The sequence below is a fragment of the Sus scrofa genome, chromosome 3, assembly GCF_054392235.1.
Source record: "Sus scrofa isolate SSC_HxYL_T2T_F1_AM1 chromosome 3, Sscrofa_HxYL_maternal_Yorkshire_Landrace_v2.0, whole genome shotgun sequence".
Taxonomy (NCBI): Eukaryota; Metazoa; Chordata; class Mammalia; order Artiodactyla; family Suidae; genus Sus; species Sus scrofa.
In genome coordinates this window covers 71,287,881-71,314,604 of record NC_139385.1, presented here as the reverse complement: position 1 = coordinate 71,314,604, position 26,724 = coordinate 71,287,881, and the positions used below count along the sequence as shown (strand labels likewise).

Below are 26,724 nucleotides of genomic sequence, written 5' to 3'. Positions count from 1 at the left end.
GTCTGGTGAGTCTTTAGCCAGCCAGCTAAAGCATTTGGCCTTTCTTTACCTGCATCCAGTTCAGCATAGGGGTTAAGAATGTGATTCTTGGAGTCGAAGTTGATTCAACTCTGAGATCTCCTTGTCACTGGCTCTGTGACCTTGGTTCGGTGACTTAACCCTTCTGACTTCAGTTTCTTATACGACAGGGATAACAGCACTTTCCCATTGAAGCACATTATTGTGAGGCTTAAATGAAATAAACAGCAGGAAGCACAGAACTTAGCTCAGAGTATGTGCCCACTGAATGGTGGCTGTTACCACTGTCAAGATGTAAAACCTTCTCAACAGTCTGCTGTGACTGATGGAAATAAACTAGATACAGGTTATCAAAGGCCAGTGTCAAGTTCTATATTTAGGTTAGAAACAAGTGCACAAGTTTGCAAAAGGGAAGAGCTTGCTTGGTTGTGTATTTTGTCAAAATGTCTAAGAGGCTTTATGGACCACAAGCATTGTGTAGGTACTGGGATCCGATAGCTAAAAAAAAAAAAAAAAAAAAAAAGGTAGGGAATCTTGGGCTACAGTGATAATAATAGCTATTATTTATTGAGCATTTAGTACAAGTCAGGAACTCTGGTAAAAACTTTATTTGTAACATGTCACATGCCTTGGCTGATATTATGGCAGATATTATTGTCACTACTTTATAGATGAGGAAGCGGAAGGTCAAAAAAGTCATATCCTTAGTCTTTAGTCACTTAGCCGGTGAGCGACAGAGGCAGGATTTAAAGGAACCAGGGCTGTAATGCAGACCCTGACTCTTAGACCCTGAGCTTAAGTGAGTGCTGACCCAGGAAGGAGTCGATACACCAGATTGCCGCCCAGGTACATTTTTTTTTCTTTTTAGGGCTGCACCTGCGGCATATGGAAGTTCCCAGGCTAGGGGTTGAATTGGAGCTTCAGCTGCTGGTCTGGATCACAGCCAGATCCACCAGATCCAAGCCACATTTATATGCACCTCGAGGCAACACTGGATCCTTAACCCACTGAGCGAGGCCAAGGATCGAACCCGCATCGTCATGGATGCTAGTCAAGTTCTTAACTGGCTGAGCCACAATGGGAACTCCAGTCTGAGTCCTTTTGAGGACGACGGTAATGACAGCTGAGAGGGGAGACCGGAGAGTTGACGGGGGAGGTTTTTGAGAGATTTGTTTTCAGAGCAACTGACTCTAGCCTGGAAAAACCTGAAAGGAGATTTGAGAATGGAAAGAGGGATATTCTGCACATGGGGTGACATTCTGTCAATTTCCTGTTTAACTAACACTTCCCCGCCTGCCAACAGCACTGCCTACCTCCCCCACCTCCAGCCTCGGAAATGCTTCTCTTACCCACCCTTCCTCTCCTCACCCACCACTCCCCCCAGCCTGGGGACATCGCCTCATACCCTTGCTGATGGCACTTCCCCACACCTTCTCGTAGCCTCTCAGCCTAAGGTTTTCCACTTCTGTCCATGCCTGCCCATGGCATGTGGAAGTTCCTAGGCCAGGATTCAAACTCTCGCCACAGCAGTGACAATGCTGGATCCTTAACCAACTAAGCCACCAGGGAACTCCTAAACTCTTTTCTCTAGTTATGTCATATACATCTCTTTTCCCTGGCCTATAGTGAATTTTTTCATTTTTTTTTTAAGGGCTGCACCTGCGGCAGCATATGGAAGTTCCCAGGCTAGGTGTCAGATTGGAGCTGCAGCTGCTGGCCTACACCACAGCCACAGCAATGCCAGATCCCAGCCCCATCTGCAACACAGCTCACGATAATGCCGGATCCTTAACCCACTGAGCAAGGCCAAGGATCGAACCCACATCCTTCCTCATGGATCCTAGTTGGGTTCTTAACCTGCTGAGCCACAATGGGAACTCCTATAGTGATCTTTGTAAGAACATAATTCATTCAGAAAATATTTTCCACGTGGTCCACTGCATGCCAGGCGCTGTGCCAAGTTCTGTGTGGCAGGGGGCAGCGTGGCCTGCCCTCCAGTTGCTTACCTCCTTCCACGATGCTCAGTTCTCTGTTTGTCACGTGGCAGTTGAGGCCTGTGCATACAGTGTCTTTTTCCTCTGGCTGAGCGGGGCCAAGGAGAGTCAGAGACTCTCTGTGTTCCCTGGGGTGAATGTGTTCTTTTAGGCCTGGGCCCATCCTGGCTATGGACAGGCCTGGCTTCGCAGTGGGGGAAGGAGGCCACAGCTTGCGGCGGAAGTACAGCCAGCTCTCTTGAAGAATTTGACCCGACATCACCCCATGTTGGAGGATAAGATCACAACAGCTGTCGTGTTTAGCACAGAAAAAAATAATATGCAAAGGCCCACCCATCTCTAGTGGTGAGGCTCAGTTTTGAATCTTGGTCCATTCCCCGGACTCTTGGACTCTCTGAATGTGAGAGACTCCCAAGCAGTGGACACTTGTGGAATCATGTAGTAATAATAATAGCGGTGCTGTTGGTTGACTCAGGAAAAGGGAAGGATGCATACGAGCTCCCTGCTTTCTTCATTATTCCACTTTATTCCCCAGCTCCTGCTTTCGCGGCCCCGTGAGTGCACCCCTCTGTCATGGTTTGCCTGCCCCCTCATTAAGCAAGTTGCTTTTCTAGCTTATGAGTAAATATTGACCTACTTGGGTTTCGGATGCCTGCCTTGTGAAACTCCTGCTGGGCAGGATAAACACACTGGAGGAGAACAAACTGGAGAAGAACAGTTGCTTTTGGATAAGTCATAATGCAGTTGGCCCCCTCACTGAGTCCTTGCAATGGCTGGCACTGTGCTGGCCTCCTGGGCCCCCGGGCTGGTGGCAGACAAAGGCAGGACCCTGGCCCCTGCCCTCGCTCTGGGAGCTTGCGGTCCAGGGGGAAGAAGTAGGATTCATGGACTGGGAATGCTTGGAGGTTATGTGCAAGGCAGCTGCAAGGATCCTGAATGGGGATTCTTGCCTGAGCAGGAGGTGGCCCTCTGTGACCACCAGATCCCATCCCGTTCTCTGTTTTTGCTTTTTAGGGCCGCACCTTCGGCATATGGAGGTTCCCAGGCTAGGGGTCTAATTGGAGCTACAGCTGCCGGCCTACACCACAGCCACAGCAACACGGGATCCAAGCCGCCTCTGCGACCTACACCACAGCTCACGCCAACGCCGGATCCTTGACCCACTGAGTGAGGCCAGGGATCGAACCTGCATCCTCATGGATGCTAGTCAGATTCGTTAACTGCTGAGCCACGACAGGAACTCCCATTCTCTGGTTTTAAGTGGAATTCAGTCAAGTGCCAAGAACGTCCAGTGCAGACAATGGGCAATATAGTCTGGCAGGAAAGGGAGCTTGGCTCATGCCTTGCGGGAAGGAGGTGAGAATAGGGTTGGGAGATTAGGCTGGGTGCAGGGAGTTGCTGGGGTTTGTTTGTCCTCTGGTGTTCATCTCCCTGACATGTCCCTGGGCCTCCAGTTCCTCCCAGACCCTCCTGCCCTGGGACTCTCCCAGTGGCATGCATCCAAACTCCAGTTTCTTTCTTGCTTGTCGTCTGTGCTTTCTTCCTCTTCCTGGCCTCTCTGCCATCTTGGACCCAGCATCTCCCTTCCCCGTCCTCTGCAGTGGGCTGAGCATTCTTTTGTCAGGTGAAGCTGCTGCCCAGGCTGGGAAATGCTAGAGTTGGTCTCTTCTGTGTGACATGGACCCCAGTGAAAATCCTGGCTGGCTGGCTGGAAAGCTGGAGGCCAGAGGCCAGGAAGGCTGAGGTCCCAATGCAGACAGGGAATCAGTTTTGAGCATTGATGTGGGAACAAGGTCAAGCCAGGAGGCAGAACTGGCCTGACTAGTCAGAGGCAGAGGGAGGGAGGCGGGGGGAGATGTGATCTCAGTTTGTGTTCGTGTGCTTGCCTGTGGGGTTAAACAGAAGCTATAACATGTGCTGGTCCGAGATGATGTCTCTAGCTCTGGGGGATGGGTCTCCTGTCTGTCTGGCTCTGACCAGGTAGCTTGGTTCCTTGTTCTTTGCTGCCTTCTCAGGCCAGTGGGAAGCCACAGGGCCAGTGCACATTGGGTCAAGGCCAAGGTGAGCCAAGTGTCTGTTTTGGAGGAGGGTGGGTCCTGGGAAGCTTCCATCCTGGGGCGCCTTAGAGGAAGCTGAGATGTGGGAAGTCAAGGTTAACCTAGGACCTGCCTTGATGGGCAAAGGGAAGAGCCACGGATGAGCCACACACACCCAGGAGGCCGGCCCTTCATTCTGCACATATCAGACCCTTACGTGAAAGAGGCCCTTCCCCTTTGTCATACACCGTGCACCCCGGCCACCCCACCCCGGCCAATACACACATGCATGCACAGTAGGGGCATGGAGGCCTCTAGGTCCCAGGGCCAGATGAGGGCCAGATGGGGACCTCATGCCTCCCTGACCTTGGGCTTGGCGCCCAGGCAGGGAAGGAGTTGGAGCGGTGCCAGCGGCAGGCGGATGAGGTGACGGAAATCATGCTCAACAACTTCGACAAGGTCCTGGAGCGCGACGGGAAGCTGGCGGAACTGGAGCAGCGTTCAGACCAACTCCTGGACATGGTGTGAGGCCTGGGGCAGCAGGGATGGTGAGGGAGAGGCTAGGAGAGGCCCTCAGAGGGAGCTCTCAGGCTATGCTCAGGCTCCCCAGGCCTTTGGTGGGGCCTGAGGCTTATCCACAGGCCAGTGGGGGGCCTGGGGGTTTCTTGAGGTACCCCTAGCCTAGCTACCCAACAGGTGGGTAGGCCTCATGAAGTATGAAGGCCTTGGTTTGAAGCCATGGGCCTTCCTCTTCCTCAAGGTTGACGACTGGCATTATTAACCCCGGCTGAGCCTGTCTGGCTGTGAGTTAAGGGCTACACCAGTGTCTGAGACCAGGAGTCAGACTGGGAGGCGACCAGGGCAGGCTGTGTGGAGAAAGGAAGCTGACAGGCTGGGGAGGTTGTGGGATGAGACTAGGCCTTGCCAGGGTGGGGCTGGAAAGTGTTGGTCCAGGGCTCTGGGGAAACCACTAACTCCAACTCTATGTCTGGGGGTGTCCACAGAGCTCTGCCTTCAGCAAGACAACCAAGACCCTGGCCCAGAAGAAGCGCTGGGAGAACCTCCGGTGCCGGATCTACTTGGGGCTGGCCGTGGGCGGTGGCCTGCTCATACTCCTGATTGTGCTGTTGGCCGTCTTTCTCCCACAGAGTAGCAAGGACAGCAGTGCTCCACCCGCCCAGAACGCGGGCTCTGCCTCAGGGACTGGGGACTGACCCAGCTGGGCCTGGAAATGAGGCCGAATAGTTGCATTGGCCGCTTCTGGTCTTCAGCGGACCATGGCGTTTGTGCCCATCTGATCCACCCCAGTGAGTGCAGAAGGGCAGTCCCTGACGTGTACACCTTTGTTGTCGCCTCTCGCATCACAGACTGGCTCTTGAGGGCAACCTGCTGCCCTAGCCATGCCAGGCCAGCTCCACCCGGAACTTAGTAAAAGCTGCTATTTGGTTAAAATCTGGTGTGTGTGTGTGTGTGTGTGTGTGTGTGTGTGAGAGAGAGAGAGAGAGAGAGAGAGAGAGAGAGAGAGAGAGAGAGAGAGAGAGAGAGAGATGGCCTCCAGGGTGGTTCATCCTGCTCCGTGTCCACTCCTGGGGCTGCTTAGGAAGCAGAAAGTCCCAAAGGACTCCAGGCCTGGGGAGTGGCCCCTTCCTCTCCCTTCCTGACTTGATCCAACCCTACAGACAGATCCTTCGTAAAGACATTTACAGCCCCCAAACCCGACCCTTCAACTGGTGCCCTCTGTTCCCTGAGAATGGAATCTGTTATTTACTTATTTTTTTCTTTTTTGGCCGCCCCGTGGTATATGGAGTTCCTGGGCCAGGGATCAGATCCAAACTGTAGCTGTGATCTAGCTGCAGCTGCGGCAACACTGGATTCTTAACCCACCATACCAGGGATCCAACCTGTGTCCCTATGCTTCCAAGATGCTGCTGATCTCATTGCACCACAGCAGGAACTCCAAAATCTGTTATATTTTTCTTAGTCTTGGGATATTAGAGGACCAATGGAACTCCAGATGGGATGACAAAGAGGAAAGCTCTCACCTTCAGAGAGACTTTTCCTCCTTAAGCACCTCCTCTCCAAGTTCTCCACCTAACATTCTAACTCAACCTTTAACCAGATTACAGGTGAGGTGAGTGGCAGGAAAAGGGAGAAGGCTTCCTCCTGTGGTGCCATTATGCAGGTCACAAAGGATGGCCTGGAGTTTCAAAACTCCAGGACCGCACAGGGCCAGAGAGGCAGTGGCTTCAGGGTGCCAGGAAAGATTCCTGGGTAAAAGCCATGGAAGAAGGAAAGGCCCAGGAGTTGCTGTTGTGGCTCAGTGGATTAAGAATCCAACTATTGGAGTTCCTGTCATGGCTCAGTGGAATCGAATCTGACTAGCATTCAAGAGGATGCAGGTTCAAGCCCTGACTTTGCTTGGTGGGTTAAGGATCTGGTGTTGCCATGAGCTGTGGTTTAGGTCACAGATGAGGCTTGGATCCAAGGTTGCTGTGGCTGTGGTGTAGGCCAGCAGCTACAGCTCTGATTCAACCTCTAGCCTGGGAACCTCCATATGCTGTGAGTGCAGCCAAAAAAAAAAGAATCCGACTAGTATTCATGAGGATGTGGGTTTAACCCCTCACCTCGCTCAGTGGGTTAATGATACAGCATTGCTGAGAGCTGAGAGGGTCTCGCAGAGAGGGTTTGGATCCTGCGTTGCTGTGGCTGTGGTGTAGGCCAGTAGGCCAGCAGCTGCAGCTCCGATTCAGCCCCTAGCCTGGGAACCTCCATATGCTACAGGTGCAGCCCTAAAAAGAAAAAGAAAACAAAACAAAAAAAAAAAAAAAAAAAAAAAAGGAGTTCCCATCGTGGCACAGTGGTTAACAAATCCTACTAGGAACCATGAGGTTATGGGTTCGGTCCCTGGCCTCGCTCAGTGGGTTAAGGATCCGGCGTTGCTGTGAGCTGTGGTGTAGGTCACAGATGCGGCTCGGATCTGGCATTGCTGTGGCTCTGGCGTAGGCTGGAGGCTACAGCTCCGATTAGACCCCTAGCCTGGGAACCTCCATACCCCCCGCGTGCAGCCATAAAAAGACCAAAAAAATAAAAATAAAATAAAAGTAAAAAATTAAAAAAAAAAAAGGAGAACAAGAAGGAAAGGCCCCAAGACCTGGGAAGCAGGTCAGCTGCTGCCTGGGCCACTTAAGTGCATTTCAAACTCAAGTGTGGGTGGGAAGGGGAATTCGGTGTCAAGTGGGTAACAGAAGCAGTTCCTTGTTAGGTAGAGTGAGGGCTACTGAGACAATAACTGGCACAGAGCTTGTTACTTCTGGTAGGCTCATTTCCATCTGCCTTTCCTGGGAAAGATGGAGGAAGGCACCCAACCCTGCACTTTGGTCTGCAACACCAGTAGAGGCCCTGTGTACTTGGGCAAACCATTTCCCGGGCTTGGGTTTTACCTATGTAAAAAGGGATAATGATACTTAGCTTCTAGGACAATTGTGAGGATTATTTATACCATGTGTAAAATATCTATCAATGTTATAATTCTAGATGCCAAATAAATGGTAGCTGTTATCCAAATCATTTAGTGCAGTGGTTCTCAACCCTGTCTCACATCAGAATCACCCGTAGAACTTATAAAAATATCACACCCAGGAGTTTCTGTTGTGGCACAGTGGAAACGAATCCGATTAGTAACCATGAGGTTGTGGGTTTGATCCCTGGCCTCGCTCAGTGGGTTAAGGATCCAGCATTACTGTGAGCTGTGTGGTGTAGGTCGCAGATGCTGCTGGGATCTGGCGCTACTGTGGTTGCGGTGTAGGCTGGCAGCTGCAGCTCCAATTTGACCCCTAACCTGGGAACCTCCATATGCCTCGAGTGCAACCCTACAAAGCAAAAAATAAAAAATAAAAAAAAAATCACACCCAGACCTAGATTAGTTAAATCAAAATCTTTGAGAATATCAGACATAGTTTTTGTTTTTCTCCTAAAGCTGCAACTCCTCCTCTTCTCTCTCGAGGAGACTCATGGGTAGCCAGGGATGCAAACTACTTATTTAATTCAAGCCTCTAGTTTTACAAAACTAGGGGAGAAGTTGAGCAATGGGCTAAAGGTTACATAACAATTCCAAGAGCTGGGAAGGCTCCTGATCCCCCGGAAGGCTGGGGAGGTTGCCCCACCATTTATCACCCTTTATTATTTTGTCTAATACAGAAGAAATGCGCAGAAGATTTTTGTTTGTTTTGCGGAGGTCAGGAAAGAGTCAAGCGACAAGTCCTGAACAAACCAGAGAGCAAGCAGCGGGTTGCAGAAATGCCCGGCGGGGCCAAGGCAGAGCAGCGGGAAGCACCCTGATTCCGGGTTTTCCCTGGCCAGCTCCACCCTCTCTGAGAAGTCTCTAGCATCTGCACTGCTGAGACTCTCTGAGACGCAGAGCGAATGGAGGACCCCTAGAGGCCAGACCGATGACTTTTCAAAGCTCCGGGATCGGATCCACATGTCACTCCCAGGAATTTACCTTAGGGCTCAGAGATGAACGTTTTTGACCAGCCCAGGCCCCTGCCATTGGCTTTAGCCTTTGGTCACCTGATTCACTCGAGCCAATGAGACGTGATAAAGTTCATACTTCCGCTTTTTATGAGGAAGAAGCCACTGTGCCCGCCTTTCGGGCGCTCTGATTGGTCTCTCTCTCTCAACTTACCAGTTTATTGGCCAGCGCCAGGGGCCTGAGGTCCAGGGGTATGAGGGCTGTGTCAGACAGCCCGGCTGCCATGGCGTCCTATTTTGATGAACACGACTGCGAGCCGTTGGACCCCGAGCCGGATGCCCGAACCAACATGCTGCTGGAGCTCGCAAGGTGGCTGCACGGGCTGGGAGGGAGGGCCTACGCAGCAGGCTTCTGGGCTGAAGCTGGCTGGAGAAGGCGGCTCACCTGGGGCAGCGGGTTCCGGGGAGGACTGCTAAATCATCTGCAGAGTTAGTTCCGTGGTGAGATTGGAGGGGAAGTCGAGAATTTGGATGGTCCGTGGACGGACCCGGGCAAGGGGATTCTGGAAAAGACTGGAGTGGAAAGTAGGGGGAGTCGGCGCGAGAGGGCAGTGAGCTCTACGAAGTACTAGAGTAGGCGGGCCCGGGGGGTTGGGTAGGGGCCTTGTGAGCCTAAGCCGGAACCCCAAGCACGGAAGCCTCACTGCCACTTGGAATCAGGCTTTACTAGGTCATTCCTGCGTGGCCTGAGTAACTTCTGAGTTGTTGCTTCATGTGTAAAGTGGAAATAAACAGCTTGCGTGCTTGGGGTTGTCTGATAGCAGCCCAAAGCCATTGCCCACTGTGCTTTTCCTCTAGCGAACAGGACTGAGGGCTAGCTATTAGTACTACTAACTGAGCAGAGCGTTTATGTTATTAATGCCCAGTGGATTGCGGGAGCAAAGAGAGAGTATGGTTTCCTTTGGTTCTGATGTTGCATCCTTCTTCCCAGGTCACTTTTCAATAGGATGGACTTCGAAGACTTGGGGCTGGTGGTAGATTGGGATCACCACCTGCCTCCGCCTGCTGCCAAGACAGTGGTTGAGAACCTCCCTAGGACGGTCATCAGAGGCTCTCAGGCCGGTGAGGACACTAGTTCCTTCCACCATTTGGGGCAAGTCTGCCAGACCCGCCCCATCTGGAAGCCAGACTATAGTCTGGCTCTTTCAGTTTTCCAGGCCAGGTTGGGGGAAGAGTGTCCTTCAGGAATGGGAGCTGGGAGGTAGGGCCGGCAGCAGCTCTCCTGATTAGCACTCCCTCCTCAAGAGCTCAAGTGCCCCGTGTGTCTTTTGGAATTTGAGGAGGAGGAGACTGCCATTGAGATGCCTTGCCATCACCTCTTCCATTCCGGCTGCATTCTGCCCTGGCTGAGCAAGGTACTGCTTCCTTCCTCCCAGCCCTCACCCTGCCCCTGGGCCCGGTTCTCAAGTCTCCTTCTGATCCTGGACTGTTGGGGGGATCAGAGAGGGGAGAAGGGTAGGGGTGGGCATTGGGGGCTGGGGACGGATATCAGCTTATGAAAACCCAGACCCGGGTTGGTACACTGCCCTGCTCTTCCCAGACAAACTCCTGCCCCCTGTGCCGCCATGAGCTGCCCACAGATGATGACACTTATGAGGAGCACAGACGAGATAAGGTAGGAGGCTGGCTAAGTGGACGGGGTGGTAAGGGACTCCCCAAGGCCCTATCCTTGGTGCTCCCGTTCCCACCTCAGCAGGCCTGAGTGGGCCTCATGGTCGCTCACTGACTCTGGCTGCCTTCCCAAGGACTTTGGTAAGGGGAAAGAGCCTTGGCAGTGCAGATGCTAGGGGCCTGAAAACAGTGAGCCAGCCCCACTCTGGTTTCCCTGCCTCTTCACCCCCAAGCCTTCAGGTATGGCCTTTGCCCAGCATGCCCTTTTTCCCGCAGGCTCGCAAGCAGCAGCAGAAGCACCGACTGGAGAACCTTCATGGAGCCATGTACACATGAGGCGGCTGGGGCTGAGCACTGGTCCTCCACAACATCTTCCGCTTGCGCCTCGAATCATTAAAGGTTTCTTTACCCACCTGCGGCTGCATTGCTCACAGACCCGGGCGGGGGCGCTGTACCCTCCATTCCATGTCTGCTGCTATTGGGGAAGATTGTTCTGAGCTGCAGAAGGTACTAGGCTATGAATCCCTCCCTGCCAAGCCTGCTAGCCTGCAGGCAGTAGGGTCCTATTCACTGATCACTGGACCAGTCCAGGGCTTGGGCCTGTGTGTTAGTGGTTGGAAAGCAAAATGTGTCAGAGTCTGGCACTCAGTAGTTGGTAACAAAAAACTGGCCCACATCCTCCCCCTGCAATCTTTAGTCAACCTCGGAACCCGAGGCTTTCTTTAGTTCCATTGCAAAAATTGCTTCTAATATTTTTTAATTAATTTTTTTTTTTTTGGCCGCCCTATGGCATATGGAGCCCTGGGCCAGGGATCACATCCACACCACAGCTGTGGCAACATCAGATCCTTAACCCACTGTGCCAGGCCAGGGAATGAACCTGAGTCCTAGCACTCCCAACCCGCTGCTAATCCAACTGTGCCACATCAGGAACTCAGCTTCTAACATTTTATGTTTTTTTGCTTTTTTTAGGGCCGCACCCATGGCATAAGGAGGTTCCCAGGCTAAGGGTTGAATTGGAGCTGCAGCTGCCAGCCAATGCCACAGCCACAGTAATACCAGATCCCAGCTGCGCCTGTGACCTACACCACAGCTCATGGCAATGCCAGATCCTCAATCCGCCGAGCGAGGCCAGGGATGGAATCCACATTCTCATGGTGGATACTAGTCAGATTTGTTTCTGCTGTGCTGCAATGGGAACTCCCAGCTTCTAACATTTTAAAGTTGCTCTCTGCACCCCCACTTCCTCATATCCCCTGGTGTGGTCATACTTCAGATCAGACAATGAGCAGAGTAGGAAGTGTGAAATAATCAGGTAAGACCAGCTTCTTTTTTTTTTTTTTTTTTTTTTTTTTGCTGTGCCTGAGGCATGCCAAAGTTCCTGGGCCAGGGATTGAACACACACCCCAGCAGTGACAACGCCAGTTCCTTGAGTGCTAGGCCACCAGGGAACTCCCCAGATCAGCTCTTTAGATTGTTTAAAGGCCCAGAAGGGGCTTCAAGCCCTTGATGGGTATTTTGGTAACACTCGGCATCCTTTGTTCTTGGCAGCCTTGCTCTCCAAGACCAGTGGGTACTCAGGACCGTCTCAGAGACAGGGGCTTCTCCCTTCCTATGCCTAGGGAAAGCCATCCTGGGTCAGGCCCTCTCTGGTGCTCCAGAACAGACCACAAACATGCAAATTAGAATTCTTTTAATAGACATATAAAAAAAAAGTACTAAAATAACCCACATGGTTCTGCTGTGTTATTTGCCCTAAAGAAAGGGGGCAGAGTGAAGAATCCCAGTGCAGCTCCTTGGGCCCCAAAGTGGGCCTTCACAAAGACTAAGGAGTGCTCACCCCTGCCCCCAAGACTTCTATCCCTCTTGCTGTTCCCAGCCCCCAATTCCTGCAGCAGGAAACCCCAGTGGTCTGGCCTTGGCACTGGGGAGTAGAAGGCACCTGAAGGGCTGGCTGGGTGAATGAGGATATGTGACCTTTAAACAATAAAATAACACTGCAGTGTGGGGGCTGGCGATGCACAGCCCAGGAGGCTGCCAGCGCCCGCTCCTCTATGGCACAGGTGGGTGTGGGACGGCCGCTCCTCCAGGCATGAGGAAGCCTCCGCCCCAACAGAATACTTTCTCAGAATTGTTTTTTGGTACAAAATAAATGCAAAGGCGATACGGGGAAGGGAGCTGTGGAGGTGGGGCCAGCCACCCCTCCCCAGACCTCAGATCATGGCGACGCTCTCAGGGGCACAGTTGAGGTGGGTGGATGCGCTGCTGCTCCCAGAGGACTTGCAGGCCCGGCCGGGGGCAGGCTGCAGGGCAGCCACCAGTGTCTCTGAGGAGACCACCCCAAACTCGTAGCTGAAGGTGCCGTAGAAGATGAGGATGTCGATTACAAACATCCACTCACACAGGGCCGCCCCGTGCTGCAGCTGTGAACTCTCGTGGATGAAGAAGACGCCACCTGCGGTGGAGCTAAGGAAACTTCCCGTGGGGGGTGCGGGAGCCTGGCGGCACCCTTCCTGCCTTCCCAGCTATGTGACCAGGCTGGGGCCAAGGGCCAGGCCTCACCTCCCAGGACGGGGAGCACAAGGCCACACGGGGCAGGGGCCACCCCCAGCCCCACCTTGGGCGGGACAGGGCCTGGGCCGTAGGAGGAGTTCCTGGCTGCCCGTCCTGGAAGGATACTGAGGATCAGAGTGACAAAGGCGATGGCTGCCAGCACAATCCGCAGGTAGGCCACGGCTAGGTCCTGGGGGGCAGTGGCCCCGTGGTAGGAGAGGGCACAGTGCAGGCAGACAAAGAGCAGCCCGGTGGTGAAGGCCACGCCAGTTCCAACATAGTGCAGAGCTTTGGCGTGATCCACCTGGGCCCAGAGAGGGGCTCATCTGTGAGGCAGCCCCCCACCTCCTTTTACTCCCCGCCTCCTCTCAGGCCCTCCTCTCCCAACCCCCGACCTGGAGGGGCAGACCCTGCAGCTTGGGTCCACTCTCAGGGGAACTGAGGCCCCTGCAGAGAGCCCCTGTTAGGGAAGTTCAAGAGGCGGCAGGTGGGCGCACCTGAAAGTTGCCCAACAGCACGAGGCCCGCGGCGTTGGTGCAGCCTGTGATGAGCGTTGTGGTGTTGACCCAGGAATGCCGGCCCTGCTCCAGGAGCTGCCCGTAGCGCAGGAGGCAGATCAGGGCCACTGGGGGGCGGGAAAGCACAGGTGAAGCCGCACTGGCATCTTCCTCAGGCCTTGACCCAGCCCAGAGAACTCATGAGCTTCCCACCAGATACCCTGAGGGCGGCCCAAAGGGACCAGGTGGGCAGGTGGCGTGCCCTACTAGGGTGGCTTGGCCGGGGGTGGGGTGGGGGGGGTCAGCCTCTGGCCTCCAAGGAACAAAGAGAAGTGGCCCCTCTTGCCTTAGCCCTTAGTAGGCTGGGCTGTGCGAAGCAAGGGGCTCTTCGGCCTTTCTGGGAAGCAGGTATGAGGGTAGGGTGGGCTGGGCTGGGCAGGGGGTGGGGGGCTGAGGGCACAACTCACCCATGAAAGCACCCACATTGCCAATGAGGCTGAAGAGGCAGCTCTCTGGGGGGTACGTGCCGCACCTGCTAAAAGGAGGGGGCGAGGACAGAGTGAGGGGGGCAGGAGCACCATGAGGCCCCCATCTGGCGCACCTGCTCTCTCTTGCTGGCCTTATCTGCACCCGTTCCTTAGCAGCCCAGCCACTGGCTAATGAGAAAGGCCAGGTGTCCCTCACAAACAATTGGTCCTAGGCGGGCCGCGCCTCCCCCCAAGGAGTCAGGGAGTGCCCAGGATTGCTCAGCAGGCCCTGGGGCTCCTTGGACTCCTCGAGGCTGTCAAGCCTGTAGCCGGTCCGGCTTTTCTTAAGCCAGAGCCTGGCCTGGGCAGTGAGAGAGCCTGGACTTAGTCCAGGTGCCTCCACTGCATAGCTGAGAGGCCCAAATGGGTGACATAGCTCAGTCCCGGTCTCCTTGCCTATAAAATGATGAAAACAATAGCTGCCCCGATGCAGGAAGATTAAGTGATGCTATGCATGTAGAGTGTTCAGCACAGAGTCTGGCACATAGTAATTAGTCAGTGGTATCGTAAATAAGGGCTCTTAACAGAATGATTATTCCTGAGACCCACAGACAGTCCTTTGCCGGAGGAGGGTGGCTGGGGTTCCAGCAGGGCCTTGGGTCCCTGTGACCTGCCCAGTTTCTAGGCCTTACCTGATGAGGGGGACATCGTCCAGAGTGCAGCAGGTCTTGGGGCCCCCTTGCTCAGTGGGGTCAGGAGAGCAGGATTCGTTGTAGGACCTGGCAGGCAGGACAGAGAGTAGCCTGGGGGAAAGGGGTGCCCTCAGGCCCTTGGTCTGTACCCTCAGGCCTCTCAGAGACCACCCTCCCAGGCCTCCCTTGGCAGGGGCGGAAGAGCCCACTTCCCAGGGCCCCGCCTGAGACAGAAGCCAAAGGGGCGAATGGTGGTGGGAAGCAGGTAGGTGGGCATGAAGCCATGCCTGGGGAGGGGCAGGCGCTGCCAATGTCAGAGAAGAGCGGTGAGGCCCAGGGTCTCCATCTGGCTCGAGGCAGCCCCGGCCCAAGAGGGAAGAGAGATGAAGGGGGCTTTAGAGTGAGGCTGTCTGCAGAGTGTGCCATACCAGTTCTCCACGGGGCACACGTGGTGGTTCATCACGGCCATGGCATACCTGCGGGAGCACAACTGTCACCCTGCCCCCACGGTGCCCCCAGCCTTCCTCCACGGACCCGTTCCCTTTGATTCCACCCCCATGCAGCTTCACTGTCCTTTCCCGGGAGTCAAGTTGGGGTGGCCCTGCAGCTTCACGCTACTCTGGAACCCACAGCGTGGTCCACCAAACTAGAGGACCTCTGGGAGCTACCCAGGCTAGAAGTGTGTCTGTCAGGGCCACTCTGCTGGACGCTGTGGTGCCAGCTTGTTCCAAGGAACTGTGTGCCCAGGCACCAGGCCAGGCTTTGAAGAGAGCCGGCGCGAGCCTGGCTACCATTCTGGAGCCTGCAACAGGACAAGGGACTTTGTGTGTGCCATCAGGCTCCTGTTGGGTCCTGGCTGGGCCCTGCCCCTCCTCAGCCTGGGTCCATTTTGTCCCCTAGTTACCTCCCCCCATCCCCCTCTTTACTCACACGGTCCATAGGCCAGTGATGGAGAATGCGGACAGGCTGACAGGAAGGAGGATCCAGGCGGTCATGAGGGAGGGGAGCCAGGGTGGTGGTGGTGTGGGGGGGAGGACAAGAGGTAGGTGGGGGAGAGGGGGTGGGCCCAGCTACCTTAAGATACTTCGCCAAAACCATCAGCTGCCCGGGCCTGGTGGAGAGAGACAGGTCAAAGTCCAGGGTCTGGTGACCGGCCAAAGCCGGTGAGGGGGAAGAGGAATACCTGATTCAGGGCTCCCGCGGCGGCTCTGGGCGCCCACACTTGGGGCTGAGCCCCCGCCACAACGTGGACACCCTCAGGCATCCACCGGGGGGCCTCCGCGTTCCACCCAGATATTCAGAGACGCCTCGGGGCCCTAACATCTGGAAAGGGAGCTACCTTCCTTGGCCTGAGGGTCCAGGGGTGGAAGAGGGGCTGGAGTCAGGACAGGCCGGGGGGCCACGCCAACGAAAGCCTGGGGGTGGGGGCGGGCCCGGTGGAGTGCAGCCTGCCACCGGACCGCCGGCGCCCCGGGGAAGGGGCGTGTTCAAGGGGGAAGCCCAGTCCGACCTCCGCTGGCCCGCGTGGGTACGCGTGAGCCCCTGGGACCCGGGGACCCGCACCTCCGCGGGGATCCCTGAAGGTCCCGGGAGAGGAAGGGGCACAGTACGCACCTCCCCGGAGCGCCCCGCCGCCGCCGCGCCCTGCTCGACCCCCGTGTGGCGCCGTCCCCGGCTGCAGACCTCAGAGCGGCCCTGGAATGGTTTAAAGGGCCGAGCGGCCCCGCCCCCAGCGCCCCAGGCCGCGCCGCGCCGCCCGCCGGGACGTGGAGTCCGCGCCAGCACGGCCCCCGCGCTCGCGGCCAGCCGGGGACTACAACTCCCGAGCCCCTGCGCCCGCGTCACGCTGCAAGGGTGGGAGGTGCCCTGACTTTGGGGAACCTGGGCGCGGAGGGCGGTGGCGTGGAACCCGAGCGGAGACTCTGACACCGTGATGCCGAGAGGACAATCCCCCGTTTGCCCTGCTCCTGCAGTGGAAGCTTCGTGAGGCGGGAAGCTCCCGGGGTTTCCGCTGCCTTCTGGCTGCACCTGAAATTGTCACCGTGCACGTGGTTGGAGGAAGCCTCCCTCCGCCGCGGGGCACACTTTGCAGCCTGGACTGGCCGACAGTGAGACTTTGGGCTCCCTCAGTGTGGCGCCCGGTGCCTGCCTCGGTCCAAGGCGAGGCGAGGCTACAGAGCAGCGAGCACAAAGCCTTGGCTGTTCCTTAAGAAATTCTAGCGCCCTTGGATTTGGCTTCTGCTTCCCTCTGCTCAGCAAACTCTGGAGGAGGGCTACTTTCACCAGATACTTTTTATTTTCAAGGGTACAAGTACATGGAGTACTGTCCAGAAGTTAGCGTCCCACGCAGGTTTCCTGACTGCTGGACACTTGATTGAAACAGTACCCTTTCTAAGTAGACATACGTGGCGGGCCAGGTGTTGGTAGGCAAGAGAGGAAGGCGGGAGACCCACAGCAATTTAGGGAGAAGAAACCAGGATAGGAGTTCGAATGTAGCTCAGCAGGGTTAAGGATCCAGCATTGTCATTGCAGTGGCTCAGGTGGCTCCGGTGGCACGAGGTTCTATCCCTGGCCCAGGAACTTCCCCATGCTGTGGATAGGGCTTTAAAAAAAAAAAAAAAAAAAGGCAACCAGGATAGTGTGAGGATAAGTTACCCAACAGCTTCATCAGAATTCATGTTGACTGAAAAAAAAAAAAAAAAAAGCGCAGCCTGCAAGTTGAGAATTATTTTCTATTCAGTGAACTTTCTGAGGACACGATCCCAGGAGGCAGCCTTTCAGAGAGCTCTGAGGGACTGCTCTGAAGAGGTAAGGGAGAAGCCAGGATATAGAGGAGGTGTTTTGTTTTGTTTTTTCTTGGCTTTTTAGGGCTGCACTCAAGGCATGTGGAGGTTCCCAGGCTGGAGGTCCAATTGAAGCTACAGCTGCCAGTCTACACCACAGCCACAGCAAGGCCAGATCCGAGCCGCCTCTGAGAACTATACCACAGCTTACCGAGGGAGGCGAGGGATAGAACCTGCAACCTCACGGTTCCTTGTCGGATTCATTTCCACTGTGCCACTATGGAAACTCCTATAGGAGTTTTTGCAAGAAAAAACGAGGTAGGCAGAATATCAAAAGATTGCTGTTAGAGAAAACCAGCCATCCCAAGTTAATGAATTTAGTGCTTTTCTGCATTCTGGAAGAGTCTGGGCTCCCTGAAACCATTCCTTTGATATGCACCTTAACTACCTAGGGCCAATCTGCTTTTCTCCATCCTGAATCCCCTCAGAGCGCACAGGTTGGGGCGGCTGCAGTGGCTGCTGGCTTGATGGTGCTCTCCTGGACATTTCTTTTCATGATTAAAAAGGCAGGGAATCATCTTATACATCAGAAATGTGCCTGGCACTCTCAAAGGCAGCCCAGCATCTGCTGGAGCCCTTGTGAGACAACACTGGTGCTGAGAGATCTTTATCTGAAAGGGAGCGTGGACCCAGGCTGCCAGGAACTAAGGAGCTTAAATTCAGCAGCACTGGCAATGCAAAGGTAATAGGCCAAAGTAGGGCCTCGTACTGTGGGGGAAATGGAGCAGATAACCTAGCTGGACAATGGCTTGCAGAGGGGAAAATGCTTTTGGACCTGGTGTTAGGTAAAAATGGAAACAGGAAACCTGTTCCAAATCAGATCGGGTAGTTAAAAGAGGACCAAGAAACATGGCTATGCAGAGTCATCACTGTGCAATACCTGGATGAAGGAGCAGTGGCTATAAAATCCAGCCCACCTTCTGCTAGCCATGCTCTGTGCCCCAGGACAAAGGAGTGCCTCTTCCCCCACCCCCACCCTTCTTTTTTAGGGCTGCACCCGAGGAATATGGAAGTTCCCACACTAGGGGTTGAATTAGAGCTGCAACTGCTGGTCTATGCCACAGCCACATCAACTCCAGATCCAAGCTGCATCTGCAACCTACACTACAGCTCACAACAACATCAGGTCCTTGACCCGCTGAGCAAGGCCAGAGATCGAACCTGTAACCTCATGGTTCCTAGTCAGATTCGTTTCCGCTGTGCCATGACGGGAACTCCCCAGGAGTGTCTCTTTCTAATTTACAGAGAAGCATCATTTTCCTGCCCGGGGCTGTACCTATTGGAGCAGGTACCTTGTTCTCTCTGCCCGATGGTGCTGTGAACCCTCATCATTTCCTAACCTCACTGGAAGCTTTTGATCCCTTTTTTTTTCCTTTTTAGGGCCACACCCACAGCATATGCAAGTTCCTGGGCTGGGGGTTGAATTAGAGCTGCAGCTGCCAGTGTATACCACAGCCCAGCAACATGGGATCCAAGTTGTCTCTGCAACCTACCCCACAGCTCGTGACTATATCAATCCTTAACCCACTGAGCGAGGCCAGGGATGGAGCCCACATCCTTGTGGATGCTAGTCGCATTCTTAACCCATTGAGCCATAATGGTAACTCCCAGCTTTGTGGTGTTTTTTTTTTTGTTTTGTTTTGTTTTTTTTAATAATAATGGCTAACATTTATTAAAGCACTTGCTACAGGCCAGAAACTAAGGTAATCACTGTACATGTATCATCTTACTGAATCCATTCCCCAAAACTTTGACATTGCTATTTTTATTACCTCAGTTTATAGATAAAGTAAAATACAGAGAGATGAAATATTTTGCCCAAGGTCACAGAGCAGCTAAGTGATGGAGCTGGCATTCAGATCCAGAGCTTGGGCTCATATCTATTTTGAGGATTCAATGTTTGTAATTGACTGTTTAAAACTCTGTGTGTGTATACATGTGCATATGGATATATATGCAGAGAGAGCTGGAGAATTATTGGTACCAAACCCCTATCTGCTTTTCCCTTTGATGACAGAGATTGGGAAAAGGAAGAGACAGAAGGTATCTTCTCTTTCTTTGTAAAAATTCAAAGAGGATGGGAACTCGCAGCTTTGTGATTCTTAATCAGCATTTACTGTCCTCTACTGAGCTGGGTTTGAGTTCTTCTCCAACCATGATCATGGGGGAAGGCCTGAGAGGGCTGAGGTTCCAAACTGGCTGTTCCATCATAAAGTGGAGATAAGGCAAGCACTCCAGAGCCTTGACAAGGAGGTAGATTTTGGCTTAACTGGACAGTCTGAGTGGTCCCTAAGATAGAATTAGCCCCAGACAGAAGGGCTCTTTTCATGGGCAGTCAGTAGGGAAGAGTTGCTTATCAGGTAAGAAGTAGGACCAGATGTCCTTAAACGTCCCTTCCAGCTCTAATGCCACGTGAGTCTGCTTGTTATGCTCCAACCAGGACAGTTCTTAAAATAGGCTGAACAAGAAATGAGATTTCAAGTGCTGATTCTATGGTGCTGAATGACTTTAGGGCAGCATATAATCTTCACTCCCCTAGGTACACAAGTGATTTCACAACTCTTGGCAAAAACAGTGCTATAAAAATAGTAAGTTTATTAGTTAAAAAGAACACTGTATTTGGAAAGCACCTTCCCTTCAGGACTTTCAAATATTTTGCACATACCACTTTATTCATCCACACAGCAGAAAACACTGGAAATGAGAAAACAGAAGAATGTATGGCTTCTAATACATTTAACACGATACAACCAGAGTAACCAGTCTCTCGTTCTGGTGGCTCTGAGAAGGCAGAGGAGCCATTCACTCTTTTCCCTTCTGGCATCACTCCAGCTCCTGGGGAAATTTGGGATGGGTGCCTGTGGCTTCTTGGTCATTTCATTCTTCATGGACAGGACAGGAATTCAACAAGGACACTTAAAATGTTTCAGATAATTATCAACATTCCATGATGATTCTCCCTAGAGAAGGCTCAGAGGTAGGAAACTGATCTGTCCTTTTTCTTCTATTTGCAGAGGCCTCATTTACACTTATGTACCGGCTGGGGATCCCTACCCCATCATCCACAATTCCTGCCAGATGCCCAGCAGGCTGGAGACTCACCATCCCAAAGGGTTTCTTCCAGTTTCATGGGCTAATCTCTAGATGGCAGTGACCACTGGAGTGGGCCAATGAAGATGGAATGTCCCTTTCAGGGGCTTGTCCACAGGGAGAAGCATTTCTAACTGCCCACACTGGTCCTACTGGCTGGCCAGGCACTTACTTGCACTCAGTTCAAAAAGCTGAGTAGGGAAACCTTCTTGCATTACCATTCTTCAAACACTTCCACACTTGCCAACTGGCTGGAACTCAAGTTTAGTGTTTACTCTGGAATGGCCGAAAGCCCTTGCAAACCCCAGCTTCTTCTATTTGTACCATCACCTGCTGTGGCCCAGGAAACACAAAGTCTTCAAATCCAAGGTTTGAGGAGTTCCCTGGTGGCCTAGTGGTTAAGGACTGGGCAATGTCACTGCTATGGCTTGGGTTTGATCCCTGAGCCAGGAACTTCCACATGCCAAGGGTATGGCCAAAAAACAAAACAAAACAAAATAGAAACAAAATGAAGTGTTCATTTACTGAGGCTAAGCCTTGGAATTTTTTTTTTGGCTGTGCCCACAGCATGCAAAAGCACCTGAGCCAAGGATTGAACACATGCCACAGCAGCTACATGAACTGCTGCAGTGACACCAGATCCTTAACCCACTGCACCACAAGGGAACACTAAGAACAATTCTTTTTGGATGAGCGTGAGATATCAGGCCACCAGTCATTTTTTTGGTTTTTTAGGGCTGCACCCACAGCATATGGAAGTTCCCAGGCAGGGGTTGAATCAGAGCTGCAGCCGCCAGTTTACACCACAGCAATGTGGGATCTGAGCTGCATCTGCAACACCACAGCTCACTGCAGCGCTGGATCCTTAACCCACTGAGCGAATCCAGGAATTGAACCTGCATTCCCATGGATTCTAGTTAGTTTCATTAACCACTGAGCCACAAAGGGAACTTCAAAAACACTTCTTTTTGGATGAGCATGAGATAGGCCTATCAGCCTACTAGCCTTTTCTTTTTTTAAGGTGGTGGTGATCACATCTTGTCAAATGAATGTTGACTCGGAAGCGGCCTGCTAGTCTAACGCTGTTGTCACTGCACCAAACAGCACGGGACAGTCCTCTTTGGGACATCTTTAGAGCCTCTGGGAAATGCTCTGGAACATGCTCCTTGAGGGCAAAGTGCTGATATGTGAAAAGAGATGAAAGGCACTGGGAGGCAGGTCTGGTAAATTAGCTGGATAGCACCATCTTGGGCTGGGCTGAGGGATGGCGGGAGCAATGAGCCTGAGCTCTAAGGCTGTCAGGGGGCTGTGGGCCACCAGCAAGGAAGCATTTCAGGCAGCCCTGGAGCCATGGCAACATTCCCACCAACAGGCCTGCTCTGAAGGCCAACTTCTCACTTAAGTATCAGGCTTAGCGCTTATATAGTCCCATGGCACAAATTAGCTAAGAATTAGAAAGCTTTCTTGTGTGGAAAATACTTTATGTGCACTTGATAAGGCAAGCACCTTTAGAGAAAGTTTGCAAGGAAGTTCCCTTCAGTGTCTTACCTCAGACTGTGAGGATTACATGATCAACAAAGGAGAACAGAATAGGTACGCTTGTCACAAAACAGGGATGGAGGCTAAAAGTGCCATCCGGCCTCCTCTTCTGGTCTGCTTGCTAAATTCCGTAATACATCCAGGAAATGGGTCATCCAACTGTGAGAAAACGAACCCTAAAAGTATTTCCAGACTAGGAAGCCTAAGAGTTCCAGCAAAATGCTCCATCCAGGCCAGCTGAGCTGAGCTGAGGAGCTGGCAGACTGACATGACTGGTCCTCTGAGCTGCAGGAAGACTGCAGATAGAGTTAAGGCGGAGAATCCTCAATAGGGGAGGTTCTAGAGGGTAGTTAACTTTAGAAGTCAAAAGGCACTTCCAGCCTGACTGAGTGAGGATGGACTTTCTCCTTTGAAAGCAGAACAAAGCCCAGGACGGGCAAGTTTAAGGCACTGAAACTTGGGCCAGCCCTGTGGGTCAGGAGCGTGCTGGTTCCTGGCTGCCTTCTTAAGGAGGCATTTCTTTTTTTTCCCCTTTTTCTTTTTTGGCTGCCCCTAGGCATCTGGAGTTCCCTGGGCCAGGGATCAGATCCAAGCTGCAGTTGCCACCTATGCCACAGCTGTGGCAACGCTGGATCCTTAGTCCCCGTGCCGGGCCGGGGTTTGAACCTGTGTCCCAGCACTCCTAAGACAGCACAGATCCTGTTATGCCACAGTGGGAACTCCAAGGAGGCCTTTCTAATGTATCCACTTCACTCACCTTTCCCTGCAAGCTGTGACTTGCTGCATGTTAACAATGCAGCTGAAGTAGCTGCCTTGCTCCGTTTCCGAGGTGGGAGATTTTCAGGGCTGTGGGGGCACAAGTCAAAAGTGCCCTCGGCTGCTTTTTTTTGTCCTTTAAGAGAAAAGCTGCTGAGAGGGACCAGCCAGATGGATCTTGAGACCCTGATGTGTGAGGAGAAACCTCTGGGGCAGGGCAGGGGGGCTTTGGTTTGAAGACGTCTCAGTGCTCAGGGGTTCCCTTAAACCCCATAATTCAGTGACTGAGCTTAGGCCCATTTGCTGGAAAACTGCAGTGGCCTGGACCTGCAGTGCACAGGATCCGCTGTGGAGCCCTGACACCTTAGCCCCAGCCTGCACGAGGAATAATGTTCACTTCGGTGAAAGCAGGGACATGCTTGGGAGCCTCATTCTCAGGCCTTCTTGGGAGGTAGGACGGGAGAAAGCACAGAGCAGGGGAAGGACAGACCACAGAGGCTCCCTTTGCTCCCCTGAGGGCACTGTTCAGGCTTTTTTTTTTTTTTCCTTTTTCCCAACTAGGCAATGATTGAATAGGCGATTATTGCTCATGTTGAATTTCCCTTCCTGTGGGCATTAAAGACTGTTCAATCATACTTGGTAACACAGTTTCAAGCTTGTTTTGATAATCCCTCTTCAGCCTGAACAGAGGACGGTCTGTTCACAGCTCAGGGGTGGGGGGTGAGGTTAGAAGCTGGGGCTCTGTAGTCCGAACCAAGGCAGGACGAGAAATCCTCTCAGTTTAGTTCTGGCATCATCTTTCTAGGTGCCTTAGACCAGGCTAAGCAGCCGGGCATGAGAGAAATGTGCAAAAGCCCTGGAAGGGGAGGGGACATGATTGTATGTGAGCATCAAAGAAGAGCTCCCACTGGATTGGTACCAGAATCACTGGAGAGCTGGTTAGAAAGGTAGAGCCCAGAACCCCCACCTGCCAAGTCCTGAGCAGCTGTAGGTGCCCAGTCACACTGGGAGGTGGGGGGGGGGGGTGGTAGTGGAACTGATGAATTTGGAGAAAGAAAGAAAGGAAGGAAAGAAAAGAACAAAGACACAGAGCTGAAAAGATCTAGGAAAGCAGGGATGAAGTGAGGACAAATATGGAAGAAAGGAACCATAACAAAGAGGGCTCATGAGGTGGGTGTCCCAGAGCATGTGACCCCAGAGAGAAAGCGGCACGTTGGCACAAGGCTTCATAAACCTCAGCTCTCCTTGGGATCCTTACTTCCAGAACACCAAACTAACCAAACAAAATCCTCAAAAAATCCCAGAAATTGGCTGGTCAAATGGGCCAATCTACAAGAAAGAATGGCTACAAGGGAGGCGGCCAGGCATAGTCCTGGTGACGCCCTTTTCCTGTAGATGTGGCGGCTCTGGTGTGGGGGGGTGTCTCAAGATCAGCCCAGACTGGTCCTGGCACCCCCAAACTAAGGGCGGCTCCCTGGGCAGCGAATCCAGGCTGGTCAGGGTCGGCTCTGACGCTTTGCAATCTCCTCCTGGATGCGCAACTTGAGGGCCTCTCGCATAGGTGGCTCCAGAGGCGTATGTGCTGACACCTTGTCACTCACCCTTCCTGGATCATCATCCTACGTGGGGGAAGAATCAGGAAGCTCAGGGCCTGGTCTCTTCTGGAAAGGCAACCTGCCCTGTCCCCAGACAACACTCTCACAGAACTCTGTGACTCACAACTTCTTGCTAGTGCCTGTCATTTCCCAGGCGTCCCCTGTAATAGTGACTCTCAACTGGGGGCTTCGAGCCCTCCCTGTTGCCCGCTGACAGTCACTGTGTGAAGGGAGGGACTTGTGCTCAAACGCATCGCCCAGCGGTCTGTGCCCTCATGTGGGGCAGACACTTCCCACTGGCCCTGAGGAAAACAGTGGCTCAGGGTCTGGCAGTGATTTCCATCACGGCCCAGGACCTTCAGGCTGCAGCTGTTTCCACTAGGCATACCTGATACACGATAACTGATGTGATGTCTCCGCTGTCCGCCTCATATTCTAGGCAGAAGAGCTGATGACCGGGAGGCTCTGGCTCAGAGCCGCCACTACTGCTGCTTTCACTGGATTCCTCACAGTCTGGGTTGCTTGGATGGGTAGAGGCATCTGGAAGGATGGAACCAGAGTGAGAGGGATATGGGGAAGGCTGCTGGAGCTCCTGCACAGAGATGATATAGGAAAACATGCCATAAAGAAAGCCCCAAGCAGAGTTCCCGTCATGGCTCAGTGGAGACGAATCTGAATAGGATCCTTAAGGATGCAGGTTTGATTCCTGGCCCTGCTTAGTGGTTTCGGATCAGTGCCATGAGCTCTGGTGTAGGTCCAAGACGTGGCTAGGATCCAGTGTGCTGTAGCTGTGGTGTAGGGCAGTGGGTACAGCTCCGATCTGACCCCTAGCCTGGGAACTTCCATATGCCGCATGTGTAGCCCTAAACACAACAAAACCTCAATCTTCTCATGGACCAAGAATGTGTATGTGTGTGTGTGTATGCACAACATGGCACCCATCAGTTTTATTCACCTTTATCCCTGCCCCAGGACCAGAAGAGAGCCATCTCCGAATAGGTACATGAATGCACATTTTGTCTACAGTATTGGAGAATAGTAGAGAAGTGGATAGGGATCTGTCTGGGTTCAGGCCAGGCTCTACCATTTACTTCTCAGAGATCTCAGGCAAGTTACTCAATCTCTTTGTTTGTACCTGTTTTCCTGACTGTGAAACCCGTGAAAATTCCCATTTTATGAGATCCTCTTGAAACTAAACGAATTGATGTACCTAACACCTAAAAACACTTTAAGGATGGCTCGACAAATTTAGCGGTGTAGGTTTAACTCTCTCTAGAGGGCAGAGAAACTGGGGGTGGGAAGCTAGGGGGAAGGTCATTAACTGGGTTTGGGCTTCATGTCACAGGTATGTCCTGGTCGTCTAGAACAGTGCCAAACCTTTTTTTTTCTGTTAGATGGTGGGAATATGAGAATTCAGTATAGTGGGGGCAAACCAGCAGACAACTTCCTGCCGCTTCCCAGGTATGTCCAGTAATAGTGTTGCTTAACTAGTCTTGAGGGTCCCTGTTCTGCCGGGAGAACCACTGAGAGGCAGCTGGAGAGCGTCGAGGCGGAAGTTCCGGGAAGGGACGAGATGAACTGAGCCTTGGGGGTTAAGGAGTGTGTTTCTTTTTTTCGTTGTTTGTTTTTTGCCATATAGAAAGGAAGAGTGCGTTCAGGCAGAGGGCTAGAGGCAGGCGGCCTCACCTCGGTGTCGCGGCAGATACACCTGCAGGTCCGGCTTGCGGGGCCGAGTGGGCGCGGGCGTGTGCCGCCTCCTCACCTTCTCCTTGGCCGCCTGCTTTACCTTCTTGTCGTAGTCGTCCCTGCGGGGAGCCGAGCGGGAGTCAGGGACGGCCGGGCCAGGCCAGGCCAGGGGTGGCGCCGGTGGCGCGGGGCGGGGAGGTACCGGGCGAGCTGGTTCCGTCGAATGTGGTGGACGAAGCCGTGGCTCATGTCCAGCCGCCCGCCCGGCTTGTAGCAGAGGCCGGGTCCGGGCCCCGGCGCCGATTCCATCTGGAGCTCTGTGCGCGGAGCTGCGCCGCCTCCGCCTCAACGGCTCCAACGGCAGCCCTCCAGCAGGCAGAACTCCGCGCCACCCGTCGCTCGACTTCCGGCTCCGCACCCTGACGTCGGCGGGGAACCGGCCGACCGGGCCGAGCGTCACCACGCGCGGAGTTCCAGGCGTGAGCTGGGCTGGTGGAGTGGTGCTGGGAATGGGACGTGCGCGACTTCCATTCCCCCGGCGGGGCCTTGCCTTTTTTGTGACGTTATCAATAAGAAAGCAGGATTTAGGCTTACTGCTGATGCACCAGAAAATTCAGAAAAATACAAAGCACCCATCACAGCACTCCGTGATTTGTGTGGAGCCTTCTCGTCTTTTTTTCCCGTGATGAGATGCTGCGAAAACTCCATCATCAGCTGCGTGATCGTCTCATCTTACTCGTGATCTGCGAGGTCGTGAGGAGGCCAGTGCCCGGAAGGGCAAACTGCGGCGCCCCCGTTGCTCAGCCCACCCCCCTGC

The 26,724-nt window shown here is 53.4% G+C and overlaps 4 protein-coding genes across 20 annotated transcripts; 2 read left to right on the top strand and 2 right to left on the bottom strand.

Annotated features, from left to right (window-relative positions):
* The first annotated feature begins 1,218 nt into the window (after positions 1-1,218).
* Positions 1,219-5,500, top strand: VAMP5 (vesicle associated membrane protein 5). The gene is made up of 3 exons (XM_085020117.1): positions 1,219-1,429; positions 4,433-4,570; positions 5,053-5,500. Exons 1-3 carry the CDS (start codon positions 1,355-1,357, stop codon positions 5,260-5,262), a joined length of 423 nt encoding a protein of 140 aa, XP_084876243.1. The 5' UTR covers positions 1,219-1,354; the 3' UTR covers positions 5,263-5,500.
* A 3,278-nt stretch (positions 5,501-8,778) lies between these two features.
* Positions 8,779-11,916, top strand: RNF181 (ring finger protein 181). Of its 8 annotated transcripts, none has more exons than NM_001243378.1 (5): positions 8,779-8,888; positions 9,510-9,640; positions 9,824-9,933; positions 10,119-10,193; positions 10,466-10,601. In NM_001243378.1, exons 1-5 carry the CDS (start codon positions 8,803-8,805, stop codon positions 10,523-10,525), a joined length of 462 nt encoding a protein of 153 aa, NP_001230307.1. In that variant the 5' UTR covers positions 8,779-8,802; the 3' UTR covers positions 10,526-10,601. The 8 variants fall into 8 exon arrangements, 5 of the variants coding, with proteins under 5 accessions (NP_001230307.1, XP_084871897.1, XP_084871894.1 ...); XR_014839484.1 differs by having other exon boundaries at positions 8,787-8,888; positions 9,859-9,933; XR_014839485.1 differs by having other exon boundaries at positions 8,787-8,888; positions 9,859-9,933; positions 10,086-10,193.
* Positions 11,866-16,105, bottom strand: TMEM150A (transmembrane protein 150A). Of its 10 annotated transcripts, none has more exons than XM_085018807.1 (8): positions 16,013-16,105; positions 15,329-15,509; positions 14,686-14,874; positions 14,399-14,485; positions 13,707-13,774; positions 13,240-13,367; positions 12,869-13,046; positions 11,866-12,644 (listed from the first exon to the last, which is right to left on the bottom strand). In XM_085018807.1, the coding sequence occupies exons 5-8, from the start codon at positions 13,708-13,710 to the stop codon at positions 12,403-12,405; spliced, it is 552 nt and encodes a 183-aa protein (XP_084874933.1). In that variant the 5' UTR covers positions 13,711-13,774; positions 14,399-14,485; positions 14,686-14,874; positions 15,329-15,509; positions 16,013-16,105; the 3' UTR covers positions 11,866-12,402. The 10 variants fall into 10 exon arrangements, with proteins under 10 accessions (XP_084874933.1, XP_005655267.1, XP_005655268.1 ...); XM_005655210.4 differs by having other exon boundaries at positions 14,399-14,509; positions 14,827-14,874; XM_005655211.4 differs by having other exon boundaries at positions 13,707-13,771; positions 14,399-14,509; positions 14,827-14,874.
* A 3,711-nt stretch (positions 16,106-19,816) lies between these two features.
* On the bottom strand, positions 19,817-26,520 carry C3H2orf68 (chromosome 3 C2orf68 homolog; the record flags this gene model as incomplete). Its single annotated transcript, XM_085018811.1, has 3 exons — positions 19,817-24,245; positions 24,610-24,761; positions 25,908-26,520. Coding segments are annotated over 3 exons (888 nt in total), but the record flags the coding sequence as incomplete, so codon positions are not given.
* Between the last annotated feature and the right edge of the window lie 204 nt (positions 26,521-26,724).

What these genes read in the sequence shown, in the direction of transcription:
- VAMP5 (XM_085020117.1), top strand. Translation starts at nt 1,355, where the DNA reads ATGCTTCTCTTACCCACCCTTCCTCTCCTCACCCACCACTCCCCCCAG. An exon ending in ACATCGCCTCATACCCTTGC is followed by an intron (nt 1,430 to 4,432) that starts TGATGGCACTTC and finishes CTTGGCGCCCAG; the next exon opens with GCAGGGAAGGAGTTGGAGCG. An exon ending in CAGACCAACTCCTGGACATG is followed by an intron (nt 4,571 to 5,052) that starts GTGTGAGGCCTG and finishes GGGTGTCCACAG; the next exon opens with AGCTCTGCCTTCAGCAAGAC.
- RNF181 (XM_085015771.1), top strand. Translation starts at nt 8,803, where the DNA reads ATGGCGTCCTATTTTGATGAACACGACTGCGAGCCGTTGGACCCCGAG. An exon ending in ATGCTGCTGGAGCTCGCAAG is followed by an intron (nt 8,889 to 9,509) that starts GTGGCTGCACGG and finishes CCTTCTTCCCAG; the next exon opens with GTCACTTTTCAATAGGATGG. An exon ending in TTCTGCCCTGGCTGAGCAAG is followed by an intron (nt 9,934 to 10,118) that starts GTACTGCTTCCT and finishes TGCTCTTCCCAG; the next exon opens with ACAAACTCCTGCCCCCTGTG.
- TMEM150A (XM_005655210.4), bottom strand. Translation starts at nt 15,393, where the DNA reads ATGACCGCCTGGATCCTCCTTCCTGTCAGCCTGTCCGCATTCTCCATC. An exon ending in TGCTGTTGGGCAACTTTCAG is followed by an intron (nt 13,047 to 13,239) that starts GTGCGCCCACCT and finishes CTCTGGGCCCAG; the next exon opens with GTGGATCACGCCAAAGCTCT. An exon ending in CTTTGTCACTCTGATCCTCA is followed by an intron (nt 12,645 to 12,868) that starts GTATCCTTCCAG and finishes GCTCCACCGCAG; the next exon opens with GTGGCGTCTTCTTCATCCAC.